This window comes from Oryctolagus cuniculus, chromosome 11 (assembly GCF_051225735.1).
Source record: "Oryctolagus cuniculus isolate XC-2025 breed Fujian yellow rabbit chromosome 11, ASM5122573v1, whole genome shotgun sequence".
Taxonomy (NCBI): domain Eukaryota; kingdom Metazoa; phylum Chordata; class Mammalia; order Lagomorpha; family Leporidae; genus Oryctolagus; species Oryctolagus cuniculus.
The window spans coordinates 28,721,210-28,738,581 of NC_142877.1; the positions used below are offsets into that span (position 1 = coordinate 28,721,210).

The 17,372-nt window shown below is 46.2% G+C and overlaps 1 protein-coding gene and 1 long non-coding RNA gene across 6 annotated transcripts in view; one reads left to right on the top strand and one right to left on the bottom strand.

Annotated features, from left to right (window-relative positions):
* Positions 1-1,912, bottom strand: part of DNAAF9 (dynein axonemal assembly factor 9) — a 126,406-nt gene extending 124,494 nt beyond the window's left edge. The window contains exon 1 of one of the 3 annotated variants that reach the window (XR_016216653.1): positions 1,743-1,912. Coding sequence is in view for 2 of the 3 variants with exons in the window: in XM_070052018.2 (XP_069908119.2) it covers positions 1,743-1,825 (83 nt within the window). In the remaining variant the exon portion in view is untranslated. The remainder of the gene's footprint in view (positions 1-1,742) is intronic. The other 2 variants (XM_070052018.2, XM_089308180.1) reach the window with 2 other exon arrangements.
* On the top strand, positions 831-14,628 carry LOC138844325 (uncharacterized). Of its 3 annotated transcripts, XR_011379969.2 has the most exons (4): positions 866-1,043; positions 2,858-3,039; positions 12,292-12,448; positions 14,317-14,628. It is a non-coding gene; the product is annotated as an uncharacterized LOC138844325 (long non-coding RNA). The 3 variants fall into 3 exon arrangements; XR_016216654.1 differs by lacking the exon at positions 2,858-3,039 and having other exon boundaries at positions 831-1,043; XR_016216655.1 differs by lacking the exon at positions 2,858-3,039 and having other exon boundaries at positions 912-1,043; positions 12,292-12,431.
* The last annotated feature ends 2,744 nt before the right edge of the window (positions 14,629-17,372 follow it).

Consider the following 17,372-nt stretch of genomic DNA (forward strand, 5'->3'; position numbering starts at 1 on the left):
TGTGTTCACTTCTCCACTTCTGACCCAGCTCCCTGCTAATGTGCCTGGGAAAGTAGCAGAAGGCAGCCCAAGTGCTCGGGCCCCCGCCAGCCATGTGGGAGACCCAGATGGGAGTTCCATACTCCCAGGTTCAGCCTGGCCCAGCTTCAGCCATTGCAGCCATTTGGGGAGTGAACCAGCAGATGGAAGATCCCTCTCTCTCCTCTCTTCTATCACTCTTTCAATTAAATAAACAAATCTTAAAAAAAAAAATCCCAAACTCAAGATGATCTGAGATAAATCCTAAATCTACAGCGAGATTTAATGGGTGGCTGCTCCAGGTTCTAAAGCATCCAGTGCAACTTCTGTACAAAGTTCAAATACTTTCTAGCAGTGAAACAGTTTGGCAGAAATGTTGGGTCAGTTTGGAGACCAGCTCACCACTCGTAATTGTCGAGCCCACAAGGAATTTAACTAAACGCTGAGGAGTTCAAACAAAGCCACTCACTAAATTAGAACCTAATAGGATTCCTAAATGCAGTGTTTCATTAGTATCTAACCCCATCTCTCCCATCCTTTATTCATTCAACAAACTTGTATTGAGTTGCTAGGGTATGGGAAGGAATGCCAAGAAGTAAAATTGGGACAGGGTTTTAAGAATTAGTTCTTGTTCTCCATGAATCTGGTCTAGATAAAACAAACAACCGATCCCAAAAAACAGATTGGCAAACGAAAAGTTAAAACATAATGCGTTAGGCATCCTAACAAGGATACAGGAAAAGCCATTCTCATACATGAGTTGACAGTTTCCTTTCCGGGGAACAATACCGTATTTGCTTTGCTAAGTGGCTAGGATATTTTAAACGCAAGCTAACAAAACAAAACCCTCTCCCGCCTTAATGACAGCTTAGCAGTACTAAAGCTCATTGCTAGCCCTCTCCCAGGCTCTCAAAGGTCTCTAGAGGCTGCAACCCCTCCGCCACCCAGCGGGGACAGACAATGCCCAGACTACCAAGGTCAGTCCCAAAGGCGCAGAGAGCGGAAATTGGAAATGGATCTTCCAGGTATGTTGGGGAACCCTCCCCTACATACCCACCTCACATCAAAGCACCAAGGGCGCCGCCTCCAGCCTCGGGGGCCTGGCGTCGCCGCTTTCGGGGGTTCTTGGACCCCTCTTCCTCATCGATCCAGTTCACTGTTTCGTGTTGCTCCCCTAAACCGAGCTCCCCATTGTGGAGTGAGTGAGGAAGGGGTGCGCTTCGAGGTGGGGAAACGCACCACAGGGGAGGTGCTGTCAGCGGGGTGTGCATGGAGGTGTCGGTGTCTTAGGGCAGGGCAAAGGCCCGAGAGACCACCAGTAGGGCGGAGCTTTGGACATTTGGGGTTTTATACAGGCGAGCTATTGTGTGGGGGTCTCTAGAGATAGCCGTTTCCGGGGGATTCATGCCACGAGGAAAGCAGAGGAGTTATCCAACGGGATGCCCCAGTGGAGATCTCTCTAGGGGGCTCTTTCCTGGGAGAAGTGTACTGCGGGGATGGGGATGTCATAATAGGGGTCTCGCAGGCAGCCGCTATGGTGCTGTCCGCAGAGGAGCCACTGAGAGGGCGCCGTTCCTGGGAAAACGTTCCTCACCGAGCCGTTTAGCAAACCACCGTCGGCGAGGAAGCCATGTCGGGCCACGCCCTGCGGCGGGAGGCGTCGCCGGACCCCGACAGCCCGCATCCCCAGCCTGGGGCCCCTCTCTGGCCTCGGCCCCGCGTACCTGACGGAGGGCGACCCGCGGCCGGAACCGCCGGAGGACCGCGCGCGGGGCAGCTCCAGCCGGCGCGGGGGGTACACGTCCATGGCGGCGGGCGGCGGAGGAGGACGGCGCCGTTGCGAGGGTCGCTCAGGCCCGCTACGGCCGGGCGGGGCGGAGGGGCGTGCCGGGTGGGAGGGGCCGGGCACGCGGGGGCACGTCGGAGCGGGGGCGGGGCGGACGAGCGCAAGGAGCGCCGACAGGGGCGTCGGGCCGCCTCGGGGAGGTGGGGCTGCGCCCGGACAGCGGCAGCGCCCTCCTTAAGCTCCCAGGCTCTCGGGCCCGGAGGTGGGGGCACGGGCGGCCAGGGCGGGGGTTGCCGCCGCGTCGCTTTGCCCTCTCCTCAGGGCCCGCATCAAGGAGGGAGGCACAGCGCGACTCCCCCCCGGCCGCGCACACGGATGCGCCCGGGGCGGGGCCTCGCGGCAGCCCCGCCCACTCCGCCCCCGCCCCTCGGGCTCCGGGCTCCAGGCTCCAGCGAAAGCCGGGATCCGGGGCGCTCCAGTCCGGGTGCCTGGCGCCTTTCCCGGGGCTCCAGGCGGGTGTCTTGCCGCTGTTTCCTCACCTGCAGCGTATCAGGGGCGCACCCACCTTTGAAACATCCAGGTGGTTCCTAGCGGGCCTCCGGGTAGCGCTGCGCACCCATCTGTGCCCAGGCCACAGCCGTGAGAGGCTCACTGGATCCCGGGGGACCCCTCGCCGGCACCGGGAAGGTCCTGGCTCTCGCGTTTCCGAATGCGGGCCCGTAGACAGTTAATCTCATCGAGCTCCGGCCTTTTCGTGTGTAGGATGGGGAAACGCTTCGCTGACGGGGTGGCCAGGCGTCTTGTACCTACAAGGTGTGTGTAATAATTTGGCCCTGCGTCATGCATTGATTTGTTAGGATGCCCGAAATGTCCTCTCCATCTTTTTATAGTGAATTTTCAATAATTAGTTTGCGCCTTTTTGCCGCCACAGGAATTGACGCTACCTCCATAAATAAAAACCTGATCATGCCTAGGGGGTCTCCGAGAATTTAGCTGAGGGAAAAACCAAAAGGAGCCAGTGGGAATTAAAAATTCTTGTTTTTCATGTTCAAGAAAAGAACGACTTTTGGCTCAAGTCCCAAGTCGTGAACAAAAACCCACCATTATTTAGAGGTTGCTTCGCCACACGCTCTGCAAGTCAGCCAATCAGCGACAGCCTCACTCCAGGGGTTTATGCTCGTGGAAATCAACCAGTCAAGAGCGGCTTCACTCGCTAACGGCGCTTCTGGAAGTTGGTAAATCAACGACGGCCCCACGCTTCCGAGAGCCAGCCAATCCTTGAAGCTGTGAGCTCCAGACAATAGCCGATCAGCAAAAGCCTCACACCCGCAGCCAGACCTCCGAGAGTCAGGGGGTCCTTCGTGGTCCACGAACACAGCCGAGAGCCCACCCATCGCTGCACACCCCGCCTTCTTAAAGACCACCCATCCCTGAGGGCCCGGCTTTCCGAAGCCTTCAATAAGAGCCGCTCTAGCTTTGTTCACCGAGGCTCTCCCTTCAACTCTTTGTTCCAAACAGATGAGAAATTTTTATTTTGCATCGGATATTTAATTCAATTGGGGGGTGTTTGTTTTCTGCAAATCTGAAGTTTTAAACTCAAGATTCACTCTGTTAGGGGCCGGCGCTGTGACGCAGCGGGTTAAAGCCCTGGCCTGCAGTGCTGGCATCCCATGTGGCCGCCGGTTTGAGACCCGGCTGCTCCACTTCCGATCCAGCTCTCTGCTATGGCCTGGGAAAGCAGTGGAAGATGGCCCAAGTCCTTGTGCCCTTGCAACCGCGTGGGAGACCCGGAAGAAGCTCCTGGCTCCTAGCTCCTGGCTTTGGATCGGCGCAGCTCCTGCCGTTGCAGCCAATTGGGGAGTGAACCATCGGATGGAAGCCCTCTCTCTCTCTCTCTCTCTCTGCCTCTCCTCTGTATAACTCTGACTTTTAAATAAATAAATATTTTTTTTAATTCACTCTATTAATGGTTAGGTATGGGTTTGGACTTCTAATGGAACCAAATGATGCAGCCATGAAATTTTTTTTTTTGACTATAACCTTTGCTAGGACTGCAATTAGCTATTTTGTTTGTTTGAAAGACAGAGGCAGAGACTGAAGCCAAGGCCCAGGAGCATCTTTCTCGTCTCCCACATGGGTGCAGGGGCCCCAGGACTTGGGGCATCCTCAGCTGCTTTTCCAGGCGGTTAGCAGGGAGCTGGATCAGAAGTGAAGCAGCTAGGACTCGAACCAGGGCCCATATGGGATGTTAGTGTCACAGGCGGTGGCTTAACCCACTACACCACAGTGTCAGCCCCCGGATGAATCTTATAAACATGCTAAATAGAAGAGTCAATCAAAAAGACCACATACTATATGATTTTAATTAAAGGAAATTTTCAAAGTAAGCAAATTCATAGAAAGATAGTGGTTGCCTAGGGCTGGGGAGGTGGAGGAGAAATGGGAAATGACTGCTAATAGTTGCAGGGTTTTTTGTTGGGGTGATAAAATATTCTAAAGTTGATGGTGGTAGTGATTGCACAACTCTGGGTGTATACCCCTTGAGTTGTTCTAAAAAACTGACAATAGGGCCTGATGTTTGGCACAGAAGTTAAGAGTGGTTAAGCAGTTATGCCCACATTCAGTATGGGAGTGCCTGAGCTCATGTCCAACTCTGATTCCATACTAGCTTCCTGCAAATGCACACTCTGGGAGGCAGCAGGTGATGACTCAAGTACCTCGGTCCCTGCCACACACATGGGAGACCTGGACTGAGTTCCCCATGCCTGCCTTGTTGCAGGCATTTGAAGAGTAAACCAGCAGATAGAAGAACTCTCTCTGTCACTCCCTCTCTCTCTCTAGAACTCTGCCTTTCAGATAAATTTTTTTAAAAATTCATCCATGTTGTAGCATGTGTTGGAATTTTGTTCCTTTTAGTTGTTCAATAATATTCCATTTACCTTGTCTTATCCATTTACCAATTAATGAATATTTGAGTTTCCAATTTTTTCCCCATTAATGTTGTTATAAACATTTGTGGACATAAGTGTTTGGTTCTCTTGAGTATGTACTTAAGAGTGGATTTCTGGATCATGTGGTAATTATTTTTTAAAAGATTTATTTATTTGAAAGGCAGTGCTACAGAGAGGGAGAGACAGACAAAGAGAAAGAGATCTTCAGTCTGCTGGTTCACACCCCAAATGGCTGCAATGGCTGGGGCTGGGCCAAGCCAAAGCAAGGAGCCAGGAACCAGGTGCTTCCTTACGGTCTCTGATGTGGGTACAGGGGCCCAAGCACTTGGGTCATTAGCAGGAAGCTGGATCAGAAGTGGAGCAGCTATGACTCTAATCAAAGCCAACATGGGATGCTGGCACCACAGGCAGTGGCTTTACCCGCTATGCCACAGCACCGGCCCCATCATGTGGTAATTCTACATTGAACCTTTTGAGGAACTGCCACACAATTTTCCAGAATGGCTGTTCCATTTACATTCCCACAAACAATATCCTCCTTAACACCTTTGATTTTAGTTATCCCATTGTGAATGAAGTGGTATCTCACTATGGTTTTAATTTATACTTTTTTCTGATCACTAATATGTTGAGCATATTTTCATGTGCCTATTAGTTATTTGTATATCTTCTTTGGAAAATGTCTGTTCAGATCTTTTACCAATTTTTAATTAGATCATTCATCTTTTTATTATTCTATTTATTTTTTAAAGATTTATTTATTTATTTGAAAGGCAGAGTTACACACACACACAGAGAGAAGGAGAGGCAGAGAAAGAGAGGTCTTCCATCCGCTGGTTCACTCCCCAGTTGGCTGCAACAGTCATAGCTGGGCTGATTTGAAGCCAGGAGCCAGGAGCCAGGAGCTTCTTCTAGGTCTCCCACGCGGTGCAGGGGTCCGAGCACTTGGGCCACCTTGTATTGCTTTCCCAGCCCATAGCAGAGAGCTGGATTGGAAGTGGAGCAGCCAGGTCTCCAACCAGTGCCCATATGGGATGCCAGCACTCAGGAGGCAGCTTAACCCGCTACACCACAGTGCCAGCCCCTATTATTCTATTTTTTAAATATTTATTTATTTGTTTGAAATCAGAGTTAGAGAGAGGGGGAAGAGACAGAAAGATAAAGAGAGAGGAATCTTACATCTGCTGGTTCACTCTCCAGAGATTGCCATGGCCAGAACTGTGCCAAACTGAAGCCAGGAGCCAGGAGCTTCTTCCAGGTCTCTCACATGGGTAACAGGAGTCCAAGCACTTGGGCTATCTTCCATTGTTTTTCCTGGGCCTTTAAGGAGCTGGAAGAGAAATGGAGCAGTTGAGACTTGAAGTGCATTCCCATAGGTGATGCAGGACATCACAAACTTCGATTAACATGCTGCACCACAGTGCTGGCCCCTGTGTTACCCATTTTTAATTTGTGTATGTTTTGTCCCCAAACGCCAAAATGCAAGTGTGAATGTCATGATGAATCTTCCCAACTGTGCACATTTACATATTAATGAGGAAAAGCTCATTTGCATAGTATGCAAGTGTTCATTCAGTACTGAAAATGATGAAAAGCCAAATATAAACTATAGACTAACAGCAAAGCATAAAATGTGTGATTCTTTTCAACTTGTACTAAAGGAAGTGATAAAATAATTTTCCATTGAGAGAAATTCAAATGAAGAGGATAAAAATAATTGCAGCAGAAGTTATAATGATCTCTCATACTGTGTATTATCATCATCATCATTTAGAATATTTTCTGATTCCAAAATTGAAAGCAAATTTTTGAAATGCCAGGAAAAAATCAACTTCAATATTAAAAACATAATAACTTTATTTATTTTTTATGTTTATTTATTTTCATCTTACTTGAAAGACAAAGCAGGAAAGACAAAGAGGGAAATAGAGATAGAGACATCTTCCATCTGCTGGTTTATTCCCCAAATGCCCACAACAGCCAGGTCTGGGCCATGCCAAAGCCAGGAGCCGGGAACTGCATACAGCTCTCCCATGTGGGTGGCAGGGACGCAGGTACTTGGGCCATCATCGGCTGCCTTTCCTGGGTGCCTTAGAAGGAAGCTGGATGGGAAGCAGAGTAGCCGGGACTCAAACCAGCAGCCGATAGGGGTGCAGGCATCTTAAACAGCGGCTGAGCCAATTGTACCACAATGCCCTCCCCAGACTCCATTTGTTGTTTCAGGGATTATTAAAAGCTCTAAATGCCTTGCCTTTTAGTAACATAGCCATAGATGCAACTAATCACAATGCCAGAAAATTACCCCTTTCTTGTGAGATAGTTTCTTGTGAAAAAGCCTTGCTTGTACATTGTTTTGAGTAAAATTCCTTCCAGATGAGATTTCAGGAACAAGAGCAAATTTTTGCAGATTTTCCTATTGAGTTGGGAGTTACTGAGAAAAATCATACTGCTTTAGTTGGAGGGAATACAAATAAAATTGTGGTAGCTGTTTGCACAATGTTTATTTAAAGTTGAGATAAAGCTTGAATGAGTCCATGAAAGATGTTGACTGTCCTGTTCACATTCTGCTGCTCAAACAGCATCTGGTTTCCTTTCTATTGACACTGAAGCAATTGTCATGAAGTTGTTCTCTTACATCAGCATTTAAATGATTCAAACTGAACAGTTAAGAGATTTTTGTGATTTCGTTGGCATTCTTCAATTCTTTCCCATTCAAAACCCATTAACTATCGTTAATATAGGGAGCTGAGTGCATCCTCAGTTTATTTGAAGCACTGAAATAATACTTTCGATTTTTTTTTTTTTTTTTGACAGTCAGAATGGACAGTGAGAGAGACAAAGAGAAAGGTCTTCCTTTGCTGTTGGTTCACCCTCCAATGGCCACCGCGGCCGGCGCGCTGCGGCCGGCGTACCGCGCTGATCCGATGGCAGGAGCCAGGTGCTTCTCCTGGTCTCCCATGGGGTGCAGGGCCCAAGCACCTGGGCCATCCTCCACTGCACTTCCCTGGCCACAGCAGAGAGCTGGCCTGGAAGAGGGGCAACCGGGACAGAATCCGGCGCCCCGACTGGGACTAGAACCTGGTGTGCCGGCGCCGCAAGGCGGAGGATTAGCCTAGTGAGTTGCGGCGCCGGCTACTTTCGATATTAAGAAAAGGCTCCCAAAATTCTTAATGACTTTTGAAATAACCCAGTAAGGGAAACATACTTATTTCTTGTTCATAGCTTATAATATCTTTTTGGTAAGAGGAGCATGCCAACAGAAAAAAGAGCAGAGTATTATTCAGGCACTCCATTGCTTAACTGTTGAGTGCACTGAGGAACTAACTGATGAAGAGAAATTTATTCCTTTCATGTCAAGACTGTTCTTGAAAGGGACCTGACTTAGGAACAAGAAAGGAAATTCTGACTTGAAGTGCATAATTGTTACAGCATTTGTCATGACTACCTTTTGAAATGGGTTTCATCCCCTTAAAATTTTATTCTTTTACATGGATATTGCTAAGTACTCTTCTAGCATTGAATCAAGTAAAAGCATTGTGTTTAATACTGAAGAAGAAAGGAATAAAAATAGGGGCTGGTGTTGTTAATTGTAAGCCACTGCTTATAATTACAGCATTCCATATCAGAGCACTGGTTTCAGTCCTGGCTGCTCTGCTTCTGATCCAGCTCCTGACTAATGCATTCAAGAAAGTAGAAGAGGATTGCCCAAGTGCTTGGACCCCAGCTACCCACATGGGAGACTTGGATAGAATTCCAGGCTCCTGGCTTTGGTCTGGCCCAGCCCCAGTCGTTGTGGACATTTGGGCAGTGAACCAAAAGATGGAAGATTCTCTCTCTCTCTCTTTCTCTCTCTCTCTCTCTCTCTGTGTGTGTGTGTGTGTGTATGATTTTGCATTTCAAATAAATATATATATATATAGTAAAATGCTGCTGCTTTTTTTTTTGCAGTGGACAGCATTTTTTAAGTTTATCAATCAAGAGATGCAACATAATCCTGAAGATAGTATTTGTCTCAACAAATCAAATTTGAAGAGCAATTCTAAAGGTTGTTAACTTTATCCTGGAATAGCCCATATTGAAGTACCTGGAATATGTTCAGTTTACTGACCCATAATAGTGTTGAGCATGTTTTCTAGTTAATGAGTGTTAAATGGATAAAAGGATGAAGTAGGTTATGTGACCATTGTTGAAGTTATGTTATAATGAAAAGGCACAATGATTGTTATATATTAATGTTAGCCGTCGCAAAACACATCAAACACCGGAGTAAGAGAAAGGGTTTATTGGGGAATACCCAACAGAGCGGAGTGAAGGGACGGCGAAGGGAAAAAAAAAAAAGTATAAGAGAGCCAGAGGAGAGGAGCTAGTGAGGAAAGAAGATAGAGCAGAGAAGAGAGGAGGAGAGGAGAGCAGAGAGCAGGAGAGGAGAGCTAAGAGAGCACGTGTTCAGAAACAGCCCCTTTTAAAACTTTGCATGAGGGCGGGCAGGGAAGCAGGAAAAGCTGGCTACAACTGCGCCAGTTTCCTAACAATGGTTATATCTGCAAGGAATTTAATAAACAAATTCCAAAAACCAAAAACTGTTAAATAAAATGGTAAGGGCAGGTATTTGATGTAGCAGCTAAGTCTCTGCTTGGGACACCCACATTCCATACTGGAGTGCCTACTTTAGGTCCCAGCCCCTGAGCTGCTCTCCATTCTAGCTTCCTGCAAGTGCACACCCTGGGAGGCAGCAGATGATGGTTCAAGAACCTGGATCCCTGACACCCTCGTGGAGACCCAGAATGAGTTCCAGGCTCCTGGTTTAGGCCTGACACAGCCTCAGTTGTTACAGGCATTTGGAAGACCTCTGTCTGTCTGTCTTTCAAATAAATACAAATAAAGGGGCCGGCGCTGTGGCGTAGTGGGTAAGGCCACCGCCTGCAGTGCTGGTGTCCCATATGGATGCTTGTTCGGGTCCCGGCTGCTCCACTTCCGATCCAGCTCTCTACCGTGGCCTGAGAAAGTGGTGGAAGATGGTTCCAAGTCCTTGGGCCCCTGCACCCACACTGGAGACCTGGAAGAGGCTCCTGGCTTCAGATCAGTGCAGCTCCGGCCGTTGCAGCCAATTGGAGAGTGAACCAACGGATGGAAGACCTCTCTCTCTCTCTCTTTCTGCCTTTCCTTCTCTCTCTGTGTAACTCTGACTTTCAAAAAAAAAAACTTAAAAAAATAAATATACAAATAAAATTTTTTGGAACATGTAATGTTTATGGTGTTTCAAGTCACTAGGTTTGAGGATAATTTGTCATGCAGCGATCAATAGCTAAGGCAGCTTGACAGCAATTCCATAAAGTAAGAAAGAGAATAGATCCATTATACAAATGAGAAAACTGAGGCTCAAGGTTAAGTGACCTGCCCAAATAAGCCTCAAAGGAGATTTTTTTTCCTTTGAGAAATCAAATTTCATTGAAATTTCCACAATAGAGGCATCACAACTCAGCAAATCCCCTCAGTCCTCCCTGAACTCCCTTCCCAGCCCAACATTCCATCATCTTCTCTCAAAAATGCTCAAGCCTGCCCCACTTCACACCCCCACTCTACATATCGTCCTTTGAATTTCCTGCTAAGCAAAGCAAAAGCTGGCTATGCTAGAACTGAGCTTTGGATTCCAGATCTTTCTCTGACCCCCATGTTCCTAAATACTCTGCCTTTTAGAAGGGGCTTTCTGAGAATGGCATTAGCAATGGAGAAAACAACAAACGCAAAAGAGCAAGGGTTTGCTTCTGAGAGAGCAGATGGACAGTGGTTCTGCATGGCTCAGATCAGAACTCGGAAATGAGCTGACAGCTGTGTGTGGGAACCAGGCCATGCCAGTGATTTGTACTCTTAAAATTTATTTACTTTATTTGAGAGGCAGAGAGCTCCCATCCACTGATTCATTCCCCAAATACCCACCACAGCCAAGGCTGGGCCAGGCCAAAGTCAGGAGCCAGAACTCAATCAGTCTCTGATGTGGATGGCAGGGACTCAAGAACTGGGGCCATCATCTGCTACCTCCCAGGGTGTTCATAAATGGGAACCTGCAACTGACAGTGAAGCCAATACCCAAACCAGGCTGGCTTGCTTGCTTGCTTGCTTGCTTTCTTTCTTTCTTTTTTAAAGAACACTTTTAACTATCTGTTGATCTCATTTCCATATTCAGTATTGATCTCTCTTCTGAGATTTCTTTTTTTTTTTTTTAGAGATTTATTTATTTATTTGAAAGGCAGAGTTACAGAGAGGCAGAGGCAGAGAAAGTGGTCTTCCATCCACTGCTTTACTCCCCGGATGGCCACAATGGCCAGAGCTGGGTCAATCCAAAGCCAGCAGCTTTTGCCAGGTCTCCCACATGGTTGCAGGGGCCCAAGGACTTGGACCATATTCTACTGCTTTCCCAGGCCATAACAGAGAGCTGGATTGGAAGTGGAGCTGCTGGGACTTGAACCTGTGCCTATATGGGATGCCGGCACTGAAGGTGGCAGCTTTACTCACTATGCCACAGTGCCGGCCCTTACCCAAGGCATTCTAATATGGGATGCAGGTATCCTAAGCAATGTGGTTTTTTTGTTTTGTTTTTAAGATTTTATTTATTTATTTGAGAGATAGAGTTATAGAGAGACCTTTCATCCCCAGTTTCACTCCCCAAATGGCCGCAATGGCAGGAGCTGGGCCGATCTGAAGCCAGGAGCCAGGAGTTTCTTCGGGTTCTCCCATATGGGTGCAGGGGCCCAAGCCCTTGAGCCATCTTCCACTGCTTTCCCAGGCCATTAATAGAAACCTAGATGGGAAGTAGAGCAGCCAGGACTTGAACTAGCAACCATATGGGATGCTGGCGCTGCAGGCAGAGGCTTAGCTTTCAATGGTACAGCGCTGGCCCCGATATTTGGAATTTTCAGAACACCTTTTGGTAGTTTAGCAAATATTGTTGGTGCTCCTTAGCACTTCACTTTCTTGCATGCTGGCTCGTCTTCCACAGTCAGCAGGCTAGAAGGGCTGCAGAATTAATGGTTGATGGGCATCTTCAATCAGTGACAGAGAGGAGTTGGGTGAATATCCCAGCTCCTCACTCCTCAGGTGGGACAACTCTGAGGCACGTGTTCCAAGCTGCTCTTTCCCAGCACGATTAAGCTCCAGGTGCCTACTTGCACCCTCCTGGTGGCTTTTCCCGGGATTGCGTCCCAAGCACGGTTCTTGCCCTCAAAATCATATCTTACGTCTGCTTTTGAGCAGCAGGAGGAGTGACTATAAACTAACACAGAAAGAGTAAGAAATAAGATATACTATGCTCATTAAAATGTTTATTAAAATATCACTTTTCCCAAATTACTCAAAGAATTAAATACAATTTCCAACAGAATCCTAACAGAATGTTGTTAGGGAGACATAATATGATTCTTGGGGCCAGCACTGTGGCGTAGCAGGTAAAGCTGCCATCTGCAGTGCCAGCATCCCATATGGGCGCTGGTTCGAGTCGTGACTGCTCCACCTCTAATCCAGCTCTCTTCTGTGGCCTAGGAAAGCAGTAGAAGATGGCCCAAGTCCTTGGGAGACCCAGAAGAAGCTCCTGGCTTTGGATCCATGCAGCTCCAGCCGTTGCGACCATTTGGAACATGAACCATCAGATGGAAGACCTCTCTTTCTGCTTCTGCCTCTCTGTAATTCTGCCTTTCAAGTAAATAAATCTTTTTTAAAAAAAAGTACAAAAAAAGGTACTTAAGGTCATTACTAACAAAGTTACATGCCCTAGCAAATAGCAGAATTTGTTATAAAGCTATTAGTAACTAAGATTTACCATAAAATTATCATAATGGAACAGGTAGAGGTAAACAGACCCCTGTTGTGAAATAAATGGGGCATTACAAATCAGTCAGGAAATTGGTGTGTTAATCACTAAATAGTGATTTGACTTGTATACAGAATAACTGCAGATAAGTTAAATATGAAAAGCAAAAACTATGGGGTGAGCTTTCAGCCTGATGGTTAAAGATGCCCATGTCCTGGGGCTGGCATTGTGGAGCAGCAGGTTAAGTTGCCACTTGCAATGCTGGTCTCTCACAACAGAGAGCTGGTTCATGTCACAGCTGCTCTGCTTTGGATCCAGCTCCCTGCTAATGTGCCTGGGGAAGCAGCAGAAGATGGCCCAGGTGTTTGGGCCCCTGTCACCCAAATGAAAGACTCAGGTGGACTTCCTGGCTCCTGGCTCCTGGCTTTGGCCTGGCCCAAGCATTTGAGGAGTTGAGGAGTGAGCCAGTGATGGAAGAAATTTCTCTCTCTCTCTCTCTTTTTAACTAATTAATTAATTAATTTGCAAGGCAGAGTTACAGAGAGAGGGAGAGACAGAGAGAGACTGAGATCTCCCATCTGCTGGTTCACTCCCCAAGTGGCTGCAACAGCCAGGGCTGGGCCAGGCCAAAGCCAGGAGCCTGGAATGTCATCCGGGTCTCCCATGTGGGTGCAGGGGCCCAACAACTTGGGTCATCTTCTGCTGCTTTCCCAGGTACATTGGCAGGGAGTTGGATAGGAAGTGGAGTGGAGCAGCTTGGTCTAGAGCCAGCACCCATATGGGATGCCAAGGTTGCAGGTGGTGGCTTTACCCTCTATGCCACAATGCTGGCCCCAAATAATTTTTTTTTTAAGATGCCCGTGTCCCACACCAGAGAACTTGGGTTTAATACCCAGCTCCAGCTCCTAACTCCAACTTTCTGCTAGCATAGACCTGGGGAGGCAGCAGTGATGGCTCAGTCATTGGAGTCTTGCAGTTCTCGTGGGAGATCTGGATTGGGTTCCCGGCTCTGGGTACAGGAGTGAACCAGCAGATGAGGATTCTCTGTCTGTTTCTCTGTCTTGTCTTCTGTCTCTCTGCCTCTCATTTTTTTTTAAAGAAAGAAAAGCAAAAACTTGAAGTTACATGATATCTTTAAAAAATCATATATCTAAATAAAGGACTGATATATTTGACCAAATCAAAATTCAGAACATCTGTGCAACAACAGTCAGCACAACCAAGTTAACTATCCAGGCTGTAACATGGATGAAACTTGAAAGCATTATGCTAAGGGAAAGAAACCGGCTGAAAAGACTATGTAGTGTGTGGCTGCATTTATATGCAAGATCCAAAATCAGCAAATCTGTAGAGACAGAACATAGATGAGTAGCTGCTAGAGACTTGAGGGAGAGAGAGAACAGGGAATGACTACTAATAAGTATGGAGTTTTGTTGGGGATTGATAATCATGCTCTAAAATTAGATTGTATGATGCTTGCACAGCTCTGGACATATCTAAAACCCACTGAACTTCATACTTTAAATGACTAATTTATGGTATGTGAATTATATCAAAATAAATTTTTTTTTAAGAAAGCAAGCTACACACTAGGAAAAAAAGGAAAAGATACTTGCAGTGAATATTACTGACAGAATATGTCAAAGGACTTCTATAGGGGCCGGTGCTGTGGCGCAGTGGGTAAACGCCTTGGCCTGAAGCGCTGACATCCCATGTGGGTGCCAGTTTGAGACCCAGCTGCTCTACTTCCAATCCAGCTCTCTGCTATGGCCTGGGAAAGCAGCAGAAGACCTGCACCCATGTGGGAGACCTGGAAGAAGCTCCAGGCTTCGGATCAGCGCAGCTGCGGCCGTTGCGACCAATCGGAGAGTGAATCATCAAATGGAAGATCTCTCTCTTTCTCTCTCTCTGCTTCTCCTCTCTCTGTGTAACTCTGACTTTCAAATAAAATAAATAAAAAAAGAACTTTTATAAAACAATAAGTGAAAATATCTCAATATAAAAATGTACAAAGATTTAAAATGGGCAATTCACAGATGAAGACATGCAATAAAAATTATGTAAACGTGCTCAAACTCATTAGTAATGTGGCAGAAGAAAAATAAAACAATGGGTTACTACCAAATCCATTAATTTGGAAAAGAAATTTAAAGCTTTTGATTACATAGTGTTGCCAGGATATGGAAAAATGGGAACTCTCATACACATCTAGTGGGAGTATCAATTGGCAGAAACTTAGTAATACCTACTAAAACAGAAGATACACACATACTCCTATAACCTAGAAATTCTACTTCTAAGGAAACTCTTGCATATCAGGATGTGTGAGGTATGTTGTTTGTAATAGTAAAATGGGGGAGTACTATCCACCAAGGGGGGAATCAAATGTGGAATAATCATATAATGTAATATATAACAATTAAAATGAATGACTAGGGATAAATTTCAGACGCAAAAGGTGCAATGAGCTACAAAAGAATGTGACATCATTAATGCACATTAAAATAAATATAACCAAAAGAATAGTATACATTGCAGCAAAAGTATAAAAACACAAGAGAGGTTATCTATCTCTGAGATTGCTAAGGTGAACCTAGTGAGGACATCTTTATCTGCAATGCCAGGGTTTCATCCAAACATGACATGTGGGCAATTGGGGGGTGTTACATTAGCCTTTGTTCCTATTCACATGTTTAATTTTTCAAATAAACAAGGAGCATCTCCAGATTACTGAAAAAATATAAAAACAGCCCCATAGAATATGAGCAAATGATATTTACAAACAAACAAATACAAATGGCCCAGGAAGAGATGAAAACACATTCAAAACAAATCCCTATCTAGTGGGTAGCAAGGGAGAAAGTTGCTTCTGTCCCACCCAGAAAACTCAGTCTAAAATACTTTCCCTGGCAAACTAGAAAAAGAAAAATGGAAATGAAAAAAAAAATTGATGAAACAACCATAAACTACCTTAATTGATGAAACAACCATAAACTACCTTTTTTCTTATTAAATTCATTTTCAGTCTGGCTTGAGTGTGGAATTTGTTAGGGCTACATTACTCTGTGCATAAGTTTTACCCTGCAAAAGTTAATTAATGGTAGTTTGGTTCATGTAGAAGGTGCAGTAGTTTATGGTTCACAATAACTTCAAAAACCAGGGCCCCTTCCAGGGACAGGGGCTCCACCGGCCTTTATTCCCTAGGATGCCACACAGTCCTAGATGAGTGTTCCTGCTCCAGTCATCACATATGCATTAAAATCAGCAGGATGGCAGAAAAGGCAAAGAGGCCAAGTGATACCGGCTTTCTCTTAAGGAAGATTCCTGGAAGTGTCCAGGTGATGTGTTTGCTTTCATGTGATATCAGAACCTAATTAGGGCCGGCGCCGTGGCTCACTAGGCTAATCCTCCATCTGTGGCGCCGGCACCCCAGGTTCTAGTCCTGGTTGGGGCGCCGGTTCTGTCCCGGTTTCTCCTCTTCCAGTCCAGCTCTCTGCTCTGGCCCAGGAAGGCAGTGGAGGATGACCCAAGTGCTTGGGCCCTGCACCCGCATGGGAGACCAGGAGGAAGCACCTGGCTCCTGGCTTTGGATTGGCGTAGCTTGGCCTTAGTGGCCATTTGGGGGGTGAACCAGCAGAAGGAAGACCTTTCTCTCTATCTTTCTCTCATTGTCTCTGCCTGTCAAAAAAAAAAAAAAAAAAAAAAAAAACTAATTATACAACCATACCTGGTCAGAAGGGAATCTGAGAAATGTAGTTTTTATTCCTGACAGCTAATTATTGAACAAGTTACCATGTTTGTTTTTCTTTTGGTAAAACAAATAGGGAAGAATGAATATTAGGAGATAAACAGCAGTGTTTGTCATGGATGTTTAAAGAAAATACGGTAATTTTATTTTGATCTGATCCTTCATTAGCATATAGTAAGTGCTGCTGGTGCTCTATCGAGATCCCCTTAACCCTTCGGTACACCCAACCCCAGCTATTGTGAGTGAGTTTTTGGTTGATCTCAGATCACAGCTTCCTCCTTCTGCAGAGAATTGCCCTTGGCCTGCAGTTACCACCTCCTTGCAGTTATATCCACCCTGGAGGAAAGGGAAGACAGCCAAGGACTTCCTGACAAAAGATGAAAAAGCCCAGCTCTTGCTGCAAAGGGGGACCACTCTGCAGATCCAGCCCCCTGTGGGATTAGACTGGGTTCCCACTGGTACCACATTCTCTACTCCTTCCCTGGCATGCATTAATTTTTCCTGCTGCTTTTCCTAACCCTTTTCTATCCTTGTCTCACTTCCTGATGTGTTCTTCCTGAGAGTACATGCTCAGTAAATTATGGCTACATGGATCCCCCCCCCACCAGACTCTGCTTCCAAGGAAACTGACCCCTGACAAGTCCCCATCTATTAGGTAATAGGGGCAAAAATCAAGTTTCTGTCCTGTCCAGCAATCTTAGTCTAGTATAAAAATTCGGTTAGTCTCTTTAGACAATGCGTAATATCTGTGGTAGATTGGCCTATTGTCCTCAATTCTTCACTTCCTTTTTTTTTAAGATTTATTTTATTTTATTTGAAAGTCAGAATTGCAGAGAGGCAGAAGCAGAAAGAGAGAAAGTCTTCCATCCACTGAGTCACTCCCCAAATGACCGCAACAGCTAGAGCTGAGCCATTCGAATGCCAGGAGCCAGGAGATTCTTCTTGGTCTCCCACGTGGGTTCAGGGGCCCAAGAACTTGGGCCATCTTCTACTGCTTTCCTAGGCCAAAGCAGAGAGCTGGATAGGAAGAGGAGCAATGGGGACTTGAACTGGTGCCCATATGGA